The 21363-nt window shown below is 50.2% G+C and overlaps 1 protein-coding gene across 1 annotated transcript in view; it reads right to left on the bottom strand.

Moving 5' to 3' along the window:
• The window catches only part of LOC116854440, a 122040-nt gene that overhangs the window by 52543 nt on the left and 48134 nt on the right, over positions 1-21363 (bottom strand). Inside the window, 9 exon segments of the mRNA XM_032836300.1 lie at positions 5532-5624; positions 6673-6792; positions 6884-7021; positions 10198-10284; positions 10393-10555; positions 11497-11636; positions 12056-12244; positions 13848-14059; positions 17675-17855. Of these exon segments, the coding sequence (XP_032692191.1) occupies positions 5532-5624; positions 6673-6792; positions 6884-7021; positions 10198-10284; positions 10393-10555; positions 11497-11636; positions 12056-12244; positions 13848-14059; positions 17675-17855 (1323 nt within the window).

The following is a 21363-nucleotide window of genomic DNA, read 5'->3' as shown; positions in this document are numbered from 1 at the left end:
TTCCCCATGTTTTCTAACCGCCACTACAAAGAGAAAGTTTTTACAGCAATTATCCTCCTAACTCCTAGAAGAAAAACTAAAATCCTTTCTCTGTCTCTTGAAGTTGTAAATCTTGTCCTATCTTTATAACATGTACGCCCCAGGAAATAACCAAACATCAACACAGAGACTGAAGAAAAAAGAGGAGGGAAGAGACTCTTTAAAATACAGATTGCTAGGAATAATAAGGAAAGCCACTCAGTATGTAGGAAAGGCAGGAGATGCCTAAAAAAGCTTTCAAAATGAGAATATATTTTGGTTAAGGAGAAAAAAAGTAAATTTGTCCTGAAATGAGACTGGCTGTTTAGAGAGAGGAAAGCTTAGGACAAAATCTAAATGAAAAAAGAAAGCTGTAGAAGGTTCGCGAAGGGGACTCTTAGGAAAGAATTTTATGCCTGGTCAGGACTAAGATTGGAATAAGTTTGTAAACTACATTGGTGTAAGATTAGAATTTGATTTGTCCCTCTGTTAAAAAGACAAAAGGTTTCTTGGTCTGCTCTTGATAAAAAAAAAAAAAAAAAAAAAAAAAAGTCAACAATTTTTCTTTTTTTACTCTGCCCAGAAAAACAAAGTTTCTACATTTTGCCTTTACTGGGCTGAAAAGAAACTCTCATGAGATTTTTAACCACGGCCATTTTATGGAGACTTTGGTTGTTGGCAGAGTTACTGTTCTACTCTGCCAAATGCAAAATGCGTTCCTGCAAAAGTGCTCGTCTCCCCGGAAATTCATGGAAAGGACTTTGATGGGTACGAGTTTCTGGGAAGGAAGATCAATTTACCTTCGTGTAGGAGGGACCGGGGATGAACCTTTCCAGCGGTCCCCCAGGGCCACCTGTGTACTGCCACACTATGTCATGGGATGGTAGCCTGCGACCTCTCCCTGCTCTCCCATCCCCGCATCAGTGAGACAGGCACCTATCACTGATGATATTAACATTAGCACCCAAAGTCTTGCCTCGGCTGCAGGAAACCTTGCAGGCTTGGCCCGGGGCTCCTGTGAGGGAGACGGTGGGCCGGGAACCCACAGACACTTCAGGGTCCTGGCTTATCAGTCAAGCACTCAGGTGTTATCTGATTGGAGAAGACAAAGTTGTTCCTGCAGCGACCACTGAAAGACACAGGCATACCATGCCTCACCACCCCAAAGCAGCTGCAGGCCTTCCTAAGACTGTTAGGATACCAGCGTCCGCTCAGTCTTCACCTGGCCTCATTGCTTCAGCCTCTTTTAGATTGGTTAAAGAGAGAGAGAAAGAGAGAGAGGGCACCCAAAGCAAAGCATGTGACCAAGCCAAGGTGGCTGGTGGACAGACCCCAGCCTTGGGCATTCAGGGACAGGGACAGCCATGCAAGTTCAAGGATACGTTCCAAAAAGGCAGTGCACAGACCATGCCTACTTGCAACAATGCTGTACCTTGACAAAAACCCCCAGTGGGGAGAAGCACTACCCCCGCGGCCGGGTGACTCAGGTCATCCTGAAGGACAGCCATTCACGGGGACAGCGGCGCCCCTGCAGGGGCCATCCTCTGTGCCGGAAGGAGACGAACAAATCCCTGAGCAAGGGGCAGCCCCACAGCCATCCCGCCCTCCACGGGGAGTGTCTGCATAGACTCCAGCACTGGACCGAGCTTCGAGCATGGATGCTATAGTTCCGTGAGCCTGATCCCAGTGTTCCTTTTGTTTTGTTTTGTTTTTTTAATGATTTTGTTTTATGATTTCATTTATTTATTTGAGAGAGAGTAAGAGAGAGAACACGGGTGGGGCAAGGGGAAGAGGGAGAGGGAGAAGCAGGTGCACCCCAGAGCAGGGAGCCCAACATGGGACTCGATCCCATGACCCCAGGATCATAACTGGGGCAGAAGGCACCCACTTACCCTAAGCCACCCAGAAGCCCCTTCAGTGATTTTAAGTAATCTCTACAACCAACGTGGGGCTCGAACTTACAACTCCAAGATCAAGAGTCACGTGCTCTACTGACTGAGCCAGCCACGCACCCCACGATGCCACTGTTCTGTGCACAGACAGCTGACAGCTGGATGGTCTACGGAGGACTGACCTGTAGGAGGACCTCCTGTTCCTGCAGAGGCACAGGACAGGATGGGGGCAGGGCGCCCACTCCAGGGAAATGACCTACAGAAGGACATACTCCAATGCCTAAGAAGGATAAACATCACCGTTTTCCATGTGGGTGCACACACCACACACACCCCAGCTGGAAACCAACAGGCCAACGGGTTGGCCTGTGTCTGCCTCCTTACAAAGACCTTGCGCCTGTCTGCCAACAACGCCCAACCTGTGCTGGGAATGACCGTGACCTTGGCCAGGACACACTGGACAGGGAGCAAGGGGGCAGACTGACGGCACGGGTCCCTTGTTTCTCTCTGGTGGCTGCCATTCTGCTCGGAGGTGTGTGGACACTAAAAAAAGACCACCTGCAAGGCTGCCCCAGTAAGCGTGCTCCCCAGTGAGGCCACTGTCAGGGGCCTGGAACACCTGTGCACATCACGCGGGATGTCCACTGACATGGACAGCCACCAAGGCCCCCAGCGGCATTTCCACGTACCATCCCAGCCCACTGCAGCTGGACCGATGGACCGATGCAGTGCATGGATATAATGTTGCAACAGCTGGGATGACAAACCCATTCCCTGGCCTTGCGGACACGCCTCCTCTCAACAGCTGTGCGGACATGAATCCCCATGTACGACGTTCCAGTCGTCCCGGTGCTAGTACGCTCATCACCCTTAGAATACAAGAAGACCCAGCATGCAGGAAGGATGTTCTCTGCTGCAGGGAGGGACGCAAGATCACCTTTAATGTCCCCGACACAAGACCTACCTACGGGGGACATACAAAGAAATGACCCTGGAAATGGCCGACAAGTCCACTGTGGTTTGGGGTTTGGGTCCCATGGGGAAAAGGGACAGGAGAGGACCTCTCCACCGCCCCATTCCTCTACCCCATTCCGCCAAAAACAACAGAGGGACAACAACCCGGGCCTCGTATAAACAGGGATGCTATCATAATCGCCTTACGAGGGATCATTAGACATAGTTTCGCCCCACTGCGTAACAGAGTGGGGACAATCTGGTGTCGGTAAACACAACCACCGCTGGGGGTGCTGCTTTATCACCCGTGTTCTGTTACGCAATCGTGACTTGGTGCCCACTCAACGGCATACTTCTCCCACTTCGATTCGGCGTGGGAAGCTGTTCGGTGACTGGGCTAACCTTGGCTCCCACCCACAATCAGCCTGCCTGCTGGGGCCTCGTGACCTCCCACTATCAGCAACCAGGGCCTGCCCCAGCGAATCCAAATGGCCTTGAAACGCCTCTACCCTTAACATAATCCCGCTTCACTCATCTCTGGACTGACCCGTGTTCCAGGGCTGGGTGGGCTCCCCTCGGGGAAAGACACAAAGAGGCAAATCTTCCAACTGATAAGGGGGCAGATAAATCAAGACTCTGCCAGTAAGATATGCTATTTGGGAAGGCCTAGTATGGTCCTCGGTGCCGTTTATAGACGTAGCAGAGAGGTACAACGGGACCCTGAATCCTATAGGTTGTAATGTCAGGTAGACAGCCACACAACAATGCAATCACGCCATACTTGTTATCTCTGGTGTCTGGCTGGAGAGACCGCATGCACCCAATCCCACAGGTGCTTTCCCCTCGCCTTGGGCCTGGCTACAAGCATGTGGCAGCCCCTGGCCCTGCTTCCCCTATAACTGGGCTGAATGCTACACCCGGGAGCTCCCCCTACCTGCTGGGCCATATACTCATTTATAAGATGAGAGTGGCAGACGCACGGCGGGCCTCTAATTCCGCCTGTAAGGCAGTCCCCCTCGTTCCCTGGGAGAGTTCCCAAATAAGACAGGAACTTCCTGCAACACGAACGGCACATGACCTGAAAGCCACAGCACAAGGGGGGACGTGAGCTCTTCCTAAGACAGAACGCTGCCTGTAGACACCTGCGTATTCCCACAACGTTCCCTAAGCCAGGGCTGGCGTAAACACAGAGCAAAGCTGCTGAAATCCCTACTGACCCTTTTAGCAATTGCTTAGATCGCTTGCCTTCTTCCCAGCTGAAGTGTTTCTGAGCCATCTGTGTTTTCCTAGGACCTGGACACTGTGGCTTACACTGTTGCTGCGGGATTTGGTGGCAGGGCATCTCGGCGTAGCCGATACCACCGAAGAGAGGCGTGGCAAGAACCTATGGGCCACCCGGGGTGTATCGGGGAGGAGTGTGTGGTCCAGGCCAGGCCACTGGCTCATGCAAACCCACCCCGAACACTGTGCCAATGCACGTCTTGAGAATGTATACATTCTGTTTTCCCTCTATATTCCTATCAAGCAGGATATGTAGAAAAAACACGTTCAGGGTTCAAGGTCAGGGGCTCGCCAACCGGGTGTACCTCCTTGATAATGAAGAATGCCCAGATAACAGGCCTTGATCCCCTTGGAGCGCTGGCCGGGAGGGGAGGGGCTATGCATCGTCACTAAGCTGGCTGATATGCTATCAGAGCCGCCTGCGGACAGGGTGCACCAGCGGATGCTCGGTGTGGGGGGGGGGGGGCTTCCAGAGCGGGGAGAGGCTGACCAGGCTGAACTCCGCTTCACCTCAGATCTGGGATGCCAGGGGCTCTGAGGTGCTCCAGGATTTTACGGACCCCCTCCCCCATGAAAGCAAAAAAGCTGGTAACAAGACAATGTGCCTGTGGGAATTGGAAGACACATCCTGATTTCCGAGCTGTTGACCCGTGAAAGCAGGTGCCTCCAAGAAGGACCAGTTCCCATCCTCGAAAACTCTTCTGGGGCTCCTTTAGTGTTCCCAAAGCCTCCAGCACAGGGCTGAACACACAGCAGGCATTTAAACGTTGCTGTCAAGTTCTGGACCTCATCACAGGTGGAACTTCCCGTCTATACCTCCATCTGCAGCCTGGTTCCTGTGTACACGGCCCATGCAGCTTGCTCGGTGAAGCAATTAACATGTGGGGTTTTCTAAGCACCCAGCCCTGGGGCAACAGAGCCCATCCCTCCCGCCTGGCCCCCTTTCTCTGCCCTTTATTTCCTTGTAGAGTAAAACCCTTCATTGTTTCCACCCCACACCATGCAAACATACTCCCTAGTCCAAAAAGGTCCAGAAGGCTTCTCCCAATACAGGACAGGGTTGAGAGGACAGTTCTACCTCTCCCCATTTTCAAGGGTGAAATGTGATGCTTCTACCCCCACCCCCCGACCCCAGGGAGCTCAAACTCCTTCTGGCCTGGACAATCACTTCCAAATGATGGATTTGGAAACCTCCCTGCCATCTGTTCTTGATTCTTGGACTGGCTGTCTGGCTAAGCTCAACATCCTGGAGTGGCCTCCCCCGCCCCACACCCGGGCCTCCATCCTCCCCTCCTTCCGCCCCATCTCCCCGCAAACTGGCTGCTCCGCTCGGAGACAACACTTGGCCGGCGATTCGAGGTCATCCCAGATGGACCACGTCTGTACCTGTAAGTCTGGAGGAAATGCTGGTCTGTGGGGATGTCTGAGCTGGAAGAGGAATGCCAAGTGGGAGTCAGATCCATTCATCTGAACTGAGACCTGTTGAACAAGGGAGGCGGAGGAAGAGGGTCAGAGGGAGCAGAGGAGGGAGATGCAGAACTCCGGAAGGTAGCTGGCTGGGCACCCAAAGAGGGACAGGTCATCCCAGAATTTGCCCACAACCCAAGCCAAGAACAGATGCCAGAAATGAACTTCTGTGATGCTTCTTAGCCCCAATCTCACTCAGGCTGCGTTACTTGGAAGTAGGAGAAGCGAGGCACCAGGCATGGGGCTGGGATGATAACTCTGGGACCTCGGCCACCCTACGTCCCCTGCCACATTGCCTGCTCATGCCTCCAATGTCCACAGCTGCATTCTATCTGACCCTGACCGTGAACCAGGCACTGGACTACTAGCTTTGTAACTGTCACCTCATTTAATCCCCACCCCTGCTCTCACAGGCTGGTATCACTATCCCCATTTCACAGCTGGGGGGAAAAAAAACCCATATTCAGTGAGGTTGAGTCATTTACCCAGGGTCACACAGCATATCAGCAGTGGAGCTAAGATTTGAACTTGAAACCTCCCTGGAGATGGAGACAGAAACAGTCACCCGTGCATGCCCAGTACACACTGCAGAGCCGGCATGTGGCAGAGACACAGTCCGTGTAACATGAAGGACCAAACAAATACACCGATGGCACCTTCTATATAAAGTCACCAACCTGCACTATCTTTCCCTCCTGGACACACAGCTGAAACTACATTTCCCAGCCACCCTTGCAGCTGAGTAGGGTCATGTGATGACTTCTGGCCAATGGAATGTGGGCAGGAGTGGCCTGTCCCCCGCTACCACCCCCTTAAGGAACTGGCCCATGAAAACCCCCTGAGTAATTCTCACTGTTTCTGTGTCCCCCTGTGCCAGTGGCAGCAGGGACACAGAGCTGCACTACACTGTGACATGACCAGGCAAACAGGCTTTTATTACAACAGCCAGGGCATCCCGATTCATCCCACCCCCTCTTCAGCCACCGCACACGGGGACCCCTGCCCTCTGACAGGAACATCACTCCTCCCTCAGCAAGGAGGCTGAGCTGAGCCATCTGACCTGGGATGTGACGTTGTGGTTGATGGTGGCCCTTGTGTCCAGGCTGCCATCAAATGCTCCCCGGGGACCCCGTCTGAAGATGATGTCCCCATCCAAACGCAGGGCCTGGGGGAGCCTCAGCTGGAAAGAAACAGCACCACTCACTCTCTCCAACACCTGAGGTCCACGCAGAGGCCGCAAACCAGTGTTCGCCCAACCTGGGGACAGGTACCTGGGAGGCGTGAGCTGCATCCAGCGCCAGGCTGTGCCACATTTCCCCACGCTGAGATCGGTCACGGTGCAGACCCTCTAAGTGCAGTACGACCTTCTGGTTGACTTTCAAAGTGGCCTCGACCTCCCTGCTCTGAGCCTGGGTGAACAAGAAGCGGTGGCAGAGAGAGGACTTCCCATCTCCAAGTACCTGCAGAAGCCCCCCCTTAGAATCCAGCAGGTAGAAGAAACTGGCCCCACGATAGATGGGTTAAAGCTGTCTACACCATCCACATACAGGGCAGCAGCAAGGGACAGGTAATACCCCCCCCTCCCAAAGTTACCCACATCTCGATTCCCCGGAACCTATAAATATGTTGCCTTATATGGCAAAAGGGACTTTTCAGTACAGATCTTTAGATGGGAAGATTATCACGGATCAGCGGTGGGCTCAAGGTAATGGTAAGCGTTCTTATAATAGGGAGGCAGAAGGGAGTGGGTGGGGGAGAGAGAGAGAGAAGAGAAAATGATAATGCTACTCCTACTGGCTTTGAAGACGGAGAAAGGGACCATGACCCAAGAGACGTGGGTGGCTTTTAGTGGCTAGAGAAGGCAAGAAAATGGGTTCTCTCCTGGAGCCTCTCAAAGGAATGTAACTTGGCCAATGCCTGATTTTAGCCAAGTGACACCCATTTTGGATTTCAGATCTCCAGACAGGTAAGGTGAGCTTGTGCTGTTTCAAGCCACCAAGTTCATGGTATGGAGGCACAGTGGCCACAAGACACTAACACGCGTGGTTCGTCACGTGTTCACACTCAGCAACTTTGCAGCCTCTGCCACATGCCGAGCCCACGGAAGCAGGGGGGACGCCAGCTGTGCCCATCTGTGCTGACGGAGACATTCAAAGTGTCTTGCCACCGAATTTCATCGTCGGTGTGTAACTTTGGAAGAATCCATGGCTTGATTTTAGAAACAAGATAGCAGAGGAATAAATAAAAGCCCAAGAAGAGAAAAATAAATGTGTGTTGTCAAACAAAGACAGGGTTTTAGAAAGCACGGAGAGCCAAATCCAGCTCCATTCGGGGTCACCGTCGACTTGGTTCTCGCTTCCTGTTGGCGGGTAGGATTTTAGGCCCCGTGCTTCCGATCTTCTGATTTCTTTTTAATTAGAAGCAGAAATCTGGGTTTGGCCCCCAAATCTGATTTTTAAATGGGGATGATGGTTTGAAAAATGTGAAGTACAAAACAGGCCAAACAAAACACATCTGCAGGCTAGACCCAGCCCGTGGCGTCAGACTCTGCGATCTCCGGTTTGGGGGGAAAAAAAAAACACACTCAATACCATGGGGAGGCATTTCTGCAGGTGTGTTGGGCTGTCATTCTGTCCTTTGTTTCCTCTCAGGAGCTCCAAGGACTCTGGCTACCAAGCCTCTGGCAGCCTCCACAGCCCTGTTTAACTGGTGCGGCAAGAAGGGACCCTAGAAGGAAATCTCTGGGCTCGACAGCGGACCCCCCTTCATCCTTCAGCAGCTCTCTGCATCTCCCATGAGGGAGAACCCACCACGAACTTTCTCATCCAGGGCCTAGTACACAGTAGGTGCTCAATCAGTGCCTGCTGGAGAATGAGGTTAATTCCCAGGTCTTCTACTCCTCCGAGGATCAGGAAGGAGTCCGGGCCGAGTGGACGCGTGTCAGATTATTACCTTATGTCTCGGTCCCCACAACCACAGCCCAAGAGATGGGTACTGCTGTCTCCGTTTTACTGTCGAGGAAACGGGGGCCCAGAGACGTGGAATCATTCACCACGGGCACATGGGCAAAAATGAATTTCACTCCTGGGATGACTAATGCCAAGACCCTCTAAGTCAGGGGTCCGAGAGCCGCGGCCAGGGAGCTAAGCCTAACTCGTGTTTGTAAATGAAGCTGTCTTTGTCATTTCGGGTTGATCTCACAAAACTCCCATAGACTGGGCGGTGGAAACACCAAAATTTATTCCTCCCGGTTTTGGAGGCTGGAAGTCCGAGACCACGGCACCGACATGGTTGGAGTCCGGAGAAGGCCCTCTTCCTGGCTGGCAAGCAGCTCCCTCCTTTCTGTGCCCTCACAAGGTGGACACAAAGCTCATGGTCGGGGGGAGGGGGACCCAACCACCTCCCGAAGACCCCGCCTCCCTGTGTCTTCACATTCAGGCTTCAGCATACAAATCTGGGAAAGGGGGGCACACGAGCAGTTAGCCCAAAGCAAAAGTCTGATCGGAACACAGTCGTGCCCATTCCCTTGTGTGTTTTCTAGAATGTGTCTGTGCTACCAAGGCACGGGTGGGTTTGGTTCCCAACCGCCTCTGATAAAGCGAGTCTGGCAACGAGCAAGTCAGATGAAATTCTTGCTTTCCCAGCGCACGCAACAGTTTGGTGTACATGGTCATCAATTAAACGCGTACTGGCCACACAACTAAAGAAACAACGTTTGTATCTTCATCTGAAGAATCCTCATTGCAAATAAATGCTAACCATCATCTGAGCTTTCAACCAGCTGTGATCACAGATCACCACACTCGATAGGATAATAACGATAAAGGGAAATATTGCCGGAATCACCAAAATGCGACCCAGAGACACAAAGTGAGCAAACGCTATTTGGAAAAATGGCACCAATGGCCTTGCCGGACACAGGGTGGCCCCCGGCCTTCAAGCTGTATTTTTAAAAAGGCAACATCTGCAAAGAGTCACCAAATAAAAAGCCGTCCTATGAGAATGCAGACACAATCCCAATCACGGATCTTAGGGACTAGCAGGGGGAATACTGATTGGTTAAAGAATCATGTCAAAATAGGATTTGTGAAAAGTGCTAGAAACAGAAGTGTGGGGTGTGCAGGACCAGGGGATAGGAGGTGGTCTGGGGCCAGGAAAAGCTTCCTGGAAGACAGAATGTGTAAGCCAGATCCTCAGCAACGAGTACAAGGGAAGGAGGCAAAGATGAGGGAGTGACAGCTCCAGGCACAGAACACGCAAAGGTCCTGGGGCAGGAAAGAGCCAGTTGAGGAACCGGAAGGAGGCTGAGTGAAAAGAGGCAGCAAAAGGAAGAGAGTGGTCTCAGGTGGCCCGGAGCATGAGCAAGACCAGAGAAGCAGGGCTGGGGTCTTCATATAGAGACAAGAGTAGAATAATTCTGATATGTTGGAAAGCCCCCTTTGGCTATCAGGTAGGCAGGAACAGCGGGGGCAGAGTGGAACAGAAAACCCAAGCCAGAGAGCATGCTGCTCGTCTAGTTCAGAGGAGAAGGCAGTTTGGATCGGGGACCACTGGGGTGTCCGGTCCCCGGGGTCTGCTCACTTACGGCATGCTGGCTCCAAGCCACGGCGCACCCCTCCACATTCCTGGGGATGGCCTTGCCGTCGTACGGGTGAGTCAGGCCTGCACAGACCTGGAAGAAAGGCCACACGTGCACACACGTACAGAGACGGGTCAGCGACAGATGGGGGCCATCCCCTGCTCCCAGGCCCCTTCCCGGCTGCATTGAGAGCCCACTCACATAGGGGTGTCCGGCCTGGTAGCCCAGGACTATGGTCTGCAGGGTCTCCTCTTGGCTGTTCAGGACGAGCCTGGTTTCCAGGGAGCATCGTTGGTGATGCCCATCTGCTGTGAAGGTCTCCAGCAGGAGGAGATTTTGCGGGATGGGCAGAGGCAAGGCATGCCTGGCATGGAGAGGGGAGAAATGGGCCGAGCCATTAACAGGACTGGCAGGATCGGGGCCCAACTGGAGCTCAGAGCAGGCCTGTCACAGAGAGGAGAACGTCAGGACACACATCAGCCCTGCATCTCGCCAACTCACACTCATTTACCATTTTGCCACACCCTTGCGACAACCGGGTGACCTGGGCACAGCAGGGCTCATCATCACCCTTGGGCAGCAGAGACCCAAGGACAGGCCCTGGGGTCTGTTACCTTGGGCAGCAGAGGATGCAGTTGACTTCCTTGTGCCTCAGTTTTCCCATCTGTGAAATGTGGGTTCAAATACAAGCACCCCCCCCCATTCCCAACAATGGTTGCAATCATTGAGATAATGTCTGTGCAGTGAATGCAAGCTCCCTGAGGGCAGGAGCTCTGTCCTTTTTATTCCCTGTTTTCCCAGAAAAGTGCACCCAGGCTCATAGGAGGTGCTCAGCAAATCGGAACGAAATGAACGGAGGAATGAGGTTTCTGCAGATGACGGCTGCTGTTACTTCGTGGTACTGCTGTTTTGACAGAAGATGACTACAGTCAGGCAGCTGGTTTGGTCACAGGCTGGGGTTGAGGTTAGGTCTGCTGATCTCACCCCCTCCCCATCCCCTTACACTCCCCCAACCACAGGAACAACCTTTTCAACCAGCCGCACCTCCAGGAACTGGAAAGATCACCCCAGGAACTGAGGTGAGGCCAGACTTCTGCTCCCAGGTCTCTAAGCAACCTAATGGAAGGGGGCCAGGGATGCAGGGACTTTCGAGGAGGGCAGGCAGCTAGTCTCCGAGCTCTGGGTTCAGCCTGGGCCCCGTGGGCCAGCGTGGGCCTCCCAGGTAGCATCACTCACCCCGTCCCCCAGGACCCAGAATCAGAGGCCTGGCAGATGCCATGCATAAGGGGAAGGGGCCCCACGGACCTGAGGAGGAGGGTCCCCTGCTTCTGGTACAAGCTCCTATTGTGCGTCCCCTCCTTCAGGTTGCCCTCCAACACCAGGCCCCGAGGCTGGCCCCTGGCGCTGGTCACCAGAGCCGTCAACGACACGTGGGTCTTCCGGGGCTGCAACAAAGGACCAGGCTGGTGGAGAGGATGGCCCGGCGGGGACTGAGCTCCTTAAACATAGTGCCCAGGGGTTCAAGGAGCAGCTCCTACTGCCCGCCCTTCGTCCCGGGAGTGACCACCTGAGAAGCAGCTGCTGAACAGGACCACAGCCTCGTCCCAGAGCAGACCCCGAGACCACACAGGTGCTCGGCCATGTCTGGACCTCCCCAGGTGCCCAGCGGGGAATGGTCTCGGGCTTCTGGCTCCATGAGGCAGAGCTTTGCCCCAGGGTCTGCGCTAATATGGCTGGGGTCAGTTTTACAGATAAAGAAACTGAGCTCAGGAAGGTCCAGAATCATAGGCCAAGCACTGTGCACTTTCCCAACCCAGGTGAAGGATTTGGGGGTCTCTCAACAGCAGAGGCCTCCTGGACCCACCTGCTCCGTGTGCCTGTAGACAGCTGTTAGGTTCATCTCCTGCACGGGGCCCTTTAACCAGCAGTGAAGTATCTTAAGGCCCTGGCTGCTCTCCGCGTGGATCTCGCTCTGCACTGTGGCAGTCCAGGCTGACTCTATTTCACTCCGGCTGCGGAAGAGGCTCTGGGCCATGGTCGTTACCATGGATACCTACAGCAAGCCAGGGGAAGGTAACCAAAGCCTTTGCACACCTTATGCCCTCCCCTGGGATGCCCTTTCTCCTCATTCCCACTTGGTGAACTCCTATTCATCCTGCAAAACCCCATCGATACCACCTCTGTGAGGCCTTTCCTGAGGGGTCCAGGCAGAATGGGGTGTTCCCTACGGGGTCTTGAGGAAAAAGGACACACTTCCCTCCATCTCTTAGCCCTGAGCCAAGAGAGAATCTGAAGCATCAGTTATTAGAGAAGATAACTCCCTTCCCCCTCGCTCCTCTTTGGCTCGGAAAGGAGTATGATCTCAGTGGGTCACTATTATTAGCAGGCAGGGTCTCTGTGTCCTGAGGGACATGCACCAGCGGGTGGCCCTCTCTCCCTGCATCATTGCTGTGGTCTTCAGAGCCCTGGGGAGAGCTCAGGGAGTTAGAGCACTACAGCTCTGCATGGGGCCATACACCCCAGCCTACTGCCCCACACAAGCCCCATCAGGAATAGCACGGTGCCTGTACCCTGGAGGCTACTGTCCCCTGTTCACATGGCTCAGGGCCTCCCAAGTGAAGGTGATGGGGTCAAATGGGGTCTAGACATGACCGAACGCCTGGCCATATTCTAGAACTCCACAGCACCTCGTTCCATGGGCCCCAGACCTTGGGTTCCCCCCAGAACCTACAGGCCCCCCACGGCCAGCTTCCCATTTCAGTGAAAGTCCCCTCTGTCCACCTGGCTGTTTGCACTAAAACCTTGGGGTCATTTAGGTCCCGTCTCACGCTCCCTCCCCACTGCCCAATCACCAGCAAATCTGTCAGCAAATCTCTCGGTTCCCCCTGCAAACTAGTTCCGGAATCTAGACACATGCTTCCATCTCTACTGCCCTCCCCCCACCCCGGGATGGGCCAGCGTGAGGCCCCTGGTTGGGGGGGTTTGCCAGAGCTGGCTGGCTGAGCCCACCCTGCTACCACTCAGCCCTGCCTCAGAGGGGACTCTGCTGTCCCCAGGTGGACCCACAGAGCTGCCTCTTTCTGGGTCCAAGTCGGGGCCAGACCTCCTGCTGTGTCCACTCGTCATCCCAGCATGGGGCGAGGCCATGCGCCAGACCCCCATGGGTGACCCCTGGGGCATCTTTCATGGGCTGGTTTTCTTCCAAACTGTTATGTTTCAGAGAACCAACAGGTGCAAAGAAGCACAACAAATTACACCTGCATTTGCTGTGAAACTGACCTACGACCTTGAAGTTTTCATTCTGGTTTTCAGCAAAGGCCTCCTGTCTACTGGTCTCCCGAGTTCCCCCTTCAACCTGCTTTCGTATTTTAACCTATCAGCTGCTAAGCAAGAATATGGGAAACTGAGATGGGGGGCGGGGCAGGGCGGTCCCCTCTCCCAAATTCACTTGGCAACGAATTCTGAGGACTGTCAACCCTGGGTCATCCAAACTGCCCACATCTGTGAGCTAGTACCAGGCCTGGGTGTCTTTCTCCCTCTGTACACAAGAAGTTCTAAATGTCAGGGAACCAGGCTCCTGCGCCGGGAGTCCCCGGGTGGAGAGGGGAGCAGGGGGCGTGGCCAGCAGAGCAGGGGGCGTGGCCGAGCATGCGCACCCGAAGGTAAGTGGTATCCCGGGTATAGATGTGGATCCTGCCCTCCCCGCTGAGGCCCTGGTTCCTGTAGGCCACATTCATCACCAGGTTCTTGAGGGTCCAGGCCTTGCCCAGCGTCAGCTCCAGGACAGCCTGGAACGTGGGTCGGTGCGGCCAGTACAGCCTGTGAGCCACGGTGACCGTCAGCCACGGACAGTCCAGGTTCAAGGCTCCTGCAAGAGGTAGAGAGAAGCAGGTACAACCAGTAGGAAAAGAGCTACTGGCAGGTACCAAGAGGTCCCCCGTAGCCTCATCACAGCCACTGTGGGCATGTGTCAGAACGGAGGATGACGAGGATGGGACCGGAGGGGACTTTACCGAACGCTGGTCATGTTCTGAATCTTGATGGGGTGACACAGGTGTGTGCACCTGTCAAAGCTCATTCAGTGGTACCCTGGAGTCGTATGCATTCCACCCTAGTTAAGGGTGAACGCACAGAGGTCTACAGCTTAGTTTGAACTGCACCAACAAATAAGACGGAGAGATAAGTGGATAGATATGTGGGAGTAACACGTTAGCAGTGGAATCTGGGCTGACCGCATGTTGGCATTACCAATACAATCCATTGCACTTTTCTGGTTTGACCTTTTTTTTTTTCTTTTTAAGATTTTATTTATTTATCTGACAGACAGAGATCACAAGTAGGCAGAGAGGCAGGCAGAGATACAGGAGGAAGCAGGCTCCCTGCTGAGCAGAGAGCCCGATGCAGGGCTTGATCCCAGGACCCTGAGATCATGACCTGAGCCGAAGGCAGAGGCTCAACCCACTGAGCCACCCAGGCACCCTTGGTTTGACCATTTTTCATAGGGACAGGTTGGACAAAAGACACGCACAGAGAAGTTGGAGAGGGGGCACAGGTATGTGGTAATGAAGAAAGTGGCTTTTAATTTCCAAGTTGTGACCTCTTTGAGCCTCTGCTGCTATTATCTGTAAAATGGGTACAGGAAGACTGCTCACTGGGTACTGGGATAGAGGAAGCACTCATTAAGGAGCAAATACTGGGGCGCCTGGGTGGCTCAGTCAGTTAAGGATCTGCCTTCAGCTCAGGTCATGATCTCAGGGTCCTGAGATCAAGCCCCACATTGGGCTCCTTGCTCAGTGGAGGGTCTGCTTCTCCCTTTTCCTCTCCCTCTGCTTTCTCCCATCTACTGTCTCTCCCTCTCTCTCAAATAAATAAATAACGAAGTCCCCCAGGTCTGTAAGGTATTCTCTCGAGAAGTAAGAGGAGTTGTGTTCTCGGAGCAGAACACTGTAAGAAAAGGACTCTCAGGAACCAAGACGAGCTCTTGGAGATACAAGAGCCACAGTTAAAATGTAGTAGAAGGGGGGGCAGATGGAGTTGAGGAAATATGTCCTCAAAACAGAACAACAACAACAAAAAAAGATTAGGAGATGGAAAAAAAAAGAGAGAAAAGAAAGAAAATTAGAGGCTCAGTTTCGGAGGACCAACATCTGTCCAACCGGAATTCCAGAATCCAGAAAGAAGATTATCCAAGAGATGGTACAAGCCAATTACCCAGGCCCACATGATGTTCCCAAGTTGAGAGGGTCTAAGCAAAGCGCCCAGTACAATGGATGAAAGTTGACAAACACCAGGGCACATCATAAAAAGATCTGAAGACACTCGGAATACAAAGAAGTTCCTAAAAGCGTCCAGACAGTGAAAAAGTGGGCACGTACAAAAGGATCATGGCCCAGAAATAGGATCTTAACTATTTGAAATGACACTGGAGCGATGTCCTCAAAATCCCAAGGGGAAAACTATAATTCTCTACTCAACCAAATTACCCAGGTAGAACGAAGACAGTTTAAACATTCAGGGTGATATTCCACTACGGGTTAAATTGTTTCTCTCAAAAATACACAAAATGCCAACCGCCCCCCCCCCAGTATCCCCCAGAATGTGACCTTATTTGGGAAATGAGGTCATCACAGATGTAAGTAGTTACAATGAGGTCATACTAGAGTAGACTGGGCCCTAAAACCAATAGGACTGGTATCCTTATAAGAAGAGGGAATTCTAGGGGCACCTGGGTGGCTCAGTGGGTTAAGCCTCTGCCTTCGGCTCAGGTCAGGATCTCAGGTCCTGGGATGGAGCTCCGTATCAGGCTCTCTGCTCAGCAGTGAGCCTTCTTCCCCCTCCCCCTCTGCCTGCCTCTCTGCCTACTTGTGATCTCTCTCTCTCTCAAATAAATAAATACATAAATAAATAAAATCTTAAAGAAGAGGGAAATCTAAACACATACACATACACACACACACACACCCCCCATGAGAAAGCCATATGACAACAGAGACAGAGATGAGAGCCATGTCATTATAAGCCGAAGAACTCCAAGTAGCAACGGCCTCCATCAGGAGCTAGGAAAAGGCAGGGAAGAATTCTATCCAGGTAACAGAGGGAGCATGGCCCTGACAACACCTTGAACTCAGAATTCTAATCTCTGGAACTGCTGAGAGAATATAATACTGTTGTTTTAAGCCACTCAGTTTGTGGTCCTTTGGTAAGGCAGCCCTAGGAAACTAACACACTTCTCTCAGGAAGCTACTAGAAGATGTGCTCGATCAAAACAAAAGGGTAAACCAAGAAAGAAGATGACACGAGATGACACGAGTGCAAGAAACAGGACAGTGCCCCAGGGAAGTGGAAGGAATTCCCAGGATGACGGGGAAGGGATGACCCAGAATCAAAGCTGTGCAACTGGTCTACATCGGAAACGAAAGACAGAGGATCCAGGAAGAAGGTCTCCAAGAAAGATACAGGAACTAATTCAAGCTGATACATAATCTGATGTGTCTGACCACCTGGAAAAAGTTTTGTACTTACACTAAAACTTCAGGGAATAATTATAAAGAGGAAACTAGAAAATTAGTCAAATGGGGAAAAGACAATTATAACTCCAGGAAAAACATAAAGTTAGAATCTTAGTATACCATGTATCTCAGCTATGAAGGACATTTATACAGTCACAATTAAGTAACATTGACTGTTCACTGACCAACTCTCATAAGGGGGATGAAGGGAAATAGTTATGTGAAAAAGGCTGGTTTAACAGTTAAATTCTCATCCTCTCTGGTTAGAAATATATTGAGAATGCCTAAAGAAGAACAATCAAGAAATAACAATATAATTACAGTATTTTAAGAACCAAAGAGCTAACAGTTTACAGTGGTTGCTATTTTAGGCAAAACTTGGGATAGGAAGACATGAAACAGGAGATTACTGTATTTGTTATATGCTAGCTTTAAAAAAAACTTTTAAAGAATTATTTCAGGTATGCACATGAGTACAGAACATAACATGATGAACCCCTACATAATACTCACCCCCTTCAAGAATTACCAACTCATAGTTTCTACTTTACTTTTCAAACTACGTATTACTGCAAGAAAAATAAAATTAATTCAAGGATAAACTATGGCAAGTCCATTTTTTTTTTTTAAGTGAGAGAGTATTCCAGGGAGAAAAGACAGCAATTGCAAAGGCACTGCGGTATGTTTGGAGGAATGGGAAAGAAGCCAGTGGGGCTGCAGATAATAGGCAACAGGTAAAGTGGGATAAGAGAAGGCTAGAAAATCAGGCAAAGGGCTGGAACGCAGAGCTCTGTCAATGAGGCTAAGCTGTCAGGATAGAACTGTGTCACAGGACACATGGAAGGTCTGAGTCTTGACGGCCAGACCAACACAAAGGAAAGGTTATTCCAGGTAATGGGCACAGCCTGAGCAAAGGCCCTGGGGACCACAGATCTTAACTGCTAGCCCAAGAGTCTCCCCTAGAGGACACTCACCTTCCCACTTCCACAGGGTAGCGCGAGACGTGTCCTTCCACTGCAAACCTGCCACGAGGGGCAGCCGCCCATTGTACTGCATCTTCAGGTGTGTGTTGCTCTCCACGTGTGGCTGGCGAAGGCTTGAGTGATACAGCTGCATTCGGTAACTCACCTGCCTGTCAGGCACCTGCAGCACAAACTGGAGAAGAGGCATGGCTCGAGATCCTCATCAGACCAGTCTACTCCCAACCTAGAACATTCCACTGGCTCACCACGACAGCCAGGGGTTGGGCTGAGTTCCCCGGTTATCAGGAGCTGCCCAGCCCACTCCCAGAGAAGCCCTGCACCCATCCGCAGTTGGTCCCTGTTGTCCCTGGAAACCACGAATCTACTTTCTGGTTCTAAGGATTTGCCCATTCTGGACATTTCATATAATTGGCATCAGATAACACGTGGCCTTTTGTGTCTGGTTCCTTTCACTTACCATGATGATTTCAAGATTCACACGGGAATATATTCTAGTGTGTATCAGCACTTTATTCCTTTTTATTGCTGAACAATATTCTATATATGGATAAATCATTTTATTTATCCATTCACTATTTTTTTTTAAGATTTTATTTATTTACTTGACAGAGATCACAAGTTGGCAGAGAGGGAGGCAGAGAGAGAGGGGGAAGCAGGCTCCCTGCTGAGCAGAGAGCCCGATGCGGGGCTCGATCCCAGGATCCTGGGATCACGACCTGAGCTGAAGGCAGAGGCTTAACCACTTAACCCAGGTGCCCCATCCATTCATTGTTGAGAACACTTTGCGATGTTCCTCCTTTTTGCCTCTTACAAATAACACTCTATAAATAATCCATACAGATTTGTGTGAATATAGGTTTTGAATTCTCTCGAGGACCTAGGAGTAGAACGGTTACGTCATATGCTAACTCCATTCTTAACATTTTTAAAGATACACCAAACTGTTTTTCCATATCGTCGTCCTGCCATTTTATGATCTTAACCAGTATACGAGAGTGCTCACATCTCCATATTCTCACCAACACCTCGTCTTTTTCGTTTTTAGCCTTGCTTGTGGGTTTGTACTAGTATCTCCCTGTGATTTTGATTTCCCTAATCATGTTGAGCATGTTTTCATATGCTTATTGGCTGTGTGTCTACCCTCTGTAAAGAGATACCTATCTTTTTTTTTTTTTCCCCCCAAATCCTTTTTCTTGTTGAGTTGCCTATATATTTGGCGGGGGGAATCCCTTACCCGTCATTAACTTGTAGATGTCTTCTTCCATTCTGTGGGTCACTTCTCTTTTGTGATGAAATCTTTGGAAGCACAAACTTTTTGACTTTTAACGAAGCCCAGTGTATCTGTTTTTGTTGTTGTTTAATACACTTTTAGTGTCATAGCTCAGGAACCCTCGCCTATTCTAAGGTTGTAAAGATTCACTTTTAAGTTTTCTTCCAAGTTAAGTTTTATGGTTTTTCAGTTTAGGTCTCTCCAATCTGGTTTGCATTAGGTTTTATATATCTTGTATTAGGTAAGGGTCCAACTTCATTCTTTCGCACATGGAAATCCGGTGGTACCAGCGCTCATTGGAGAAAAGATTGTTCTTTCCCCTCTTCGATGGTCTTGGCAGCCTTGTCCAAAATCAACTAACTGTGAATATAAGGGTTTATTTCAGGAGTCCTAATTGTACTTCATTGGTCTCTAGGTCTATCCTTATACCACTACCATACTGTCTTAATTATCAGAGCTTTGTAGTCAATTTTGAAATTGGAAAGAATGAGTTCTCCAACTGTTCTACTTTTTCAAGGTAGTTTGAGCTATTCTGTGTCCCTTGCAATTCCATATGGATTTTAGGATCACCTTGTTAATGTCAGCCAAAAAAGATCAAATCGTTTTGATGGGGACAGATAGGGACTAGCGAAACTTAGGTGAATTTGGGAAATGCTGCCATCTTAACATTCGTTTTACGATCCAAGAACCTGGGATGCCTTCCCATTTATTTCAGTTTGCCTTAATTTCTTTCAACAATGTCTTGTGGTTTTCAGAGTATTAAGGTTACATTCTTTTGTTACACTTATGCTGAAGTGTTTATCCTTTCTTGACACTGTTGCAAATGGAATTCTTCTCTTAATTTCATTTTTACAGATTTTGTTGCTAGTGTAGAGAGAGACATCTGACTTTTGTGTATTTATCTTGTCTGCTACAATTTTGAGGAACTCGTTTATCAGCTCTAATAGATCTTTTTGCGGATTCATCAGGGCCTTCCACATACAAGGTCATCTGTAAGCAGAAATAGTCCTTCTTCCTTTCCAATCTGGATGCATTGTATTTCTTTTTCTCACCTAACTGCCCTAGCTAAAACCTCCAGGACCATGTTGAATAGAGGTGGGGAGAGCAGATGTTCTTCTTCCTGATCTTAGAGGAAAAGCATTTTGCCTTTCACCATGAAGTATGACATTGGCCATGGTTTTTTCATAGTTGGTCTTTATCAGTGTGAGGACGTGCTCTTCCATTGCTACTCTATGGGGTGTTTTTATCATGAAAGGGTATGGGGTGTTGCCAAATACTTTTTCTGCTTCTATTCAGACGATCATGTGGTCTCCATCAGTCCATGAATATGGCGGATTACACCTTGACTGATTTTCAAATGTGAAACCAACCTTGAATTCGGGGGATAAACCCCATTTGGTCACATTGTGTAATTCTATTTCTACATTGCTGAATTCAGTTTGGTAGTGTTTTCTTGAGGATTTTGTATCTTTATTTAGAAGAGGTCTTTAGTTTTTCTTTTCTCATGTCTTGGTCTGGTGTCAGCATCAGGATGATACCGGCCTCATAGAATAAACGGGGAAGTCTTTTCTCGTCTTGACTAATCATTGAGTAAATTATTTTTTAGTCAATTAATTCTGGCACAATCCAGCCCAGCCGAGAGGTTAAGAGCCTAAGGTGGGCACTGAGACCTACTGAAGTTTCAATTCCAATCTTGCCACACAGTAGCTGTGAGACCTCAGACGAGTCTGTTTACACAATTTATCCTCAGCAGAATGAGGATAGTGGTTAGTTACTTCGTAGGGGTTAAACGAAATAATACAAACAACGTATCTGTAAACATAGTCTGGCCTTAACAAATGGCTCATCACTGCCCACTCTGCCCTTCCCTCTTCTGTTCCCTGTCACCTTCTTAAGGGTAAACAGTATCTCACACGTGTCTCCCCAGAAGCTAGCGTGGTGTCTGCCACACTTGAGAGGGCTTGCAGAAACAAGCAGTCTTTAATCTCTTCCCTAAAACCTTTGGGACCAGATGCTTTCCAGGAATAAGAAATTTTCATGATTGGGTGCCTGGGTGGCTCAGGTCATGATCCCAGGGTCCTGGGATTGACCCCCCCATCGGGCTCTCCGCTCAGTGGGGAGCCTGCTTCCCCCTTTCTCTCTGCCTGCCTCTCTGCCTATTTGTGATCTCTGTCTGTCCAATAAATAAATAAAATCTTAAAAAAAAAAAAAAGAAAATTTCATGATTTAGAATAGTAACATAACACGTACTGCGATTATAGAAAAAACTACCAATTAAGTCAAAATTCTAATTTTCTTTCAAAGCCAATACAAAAAAAAGCTGTCCCCGGAAAGGGTAATGCAAAGGTAGGGGAAAAAAAAAATATAGAAAGATGGCGCAAGCTGGAAATTACAAAATGTTGCTGGAAGA

This window comes from Lontra canadensis, unplaced genomic scaffold (genome assembly GCF_010015895.1).
Source record: "Lontra canadensis isolate GAN:19392208 unplaced genomic scaffold, GSC_riverotter_1.0 scaffold91, whole genome shotgun sequence".
In the NCBI taxonomy this organism is placed as follows: Eukaryota; Metazoa; Chordata; class Mammalia; order Carnivora; family Mustelidae; genus Lontra; species Lontra canadensis.
This window is presented reverse-complemented; position numbering and strand designations above follow the sequence as displayed.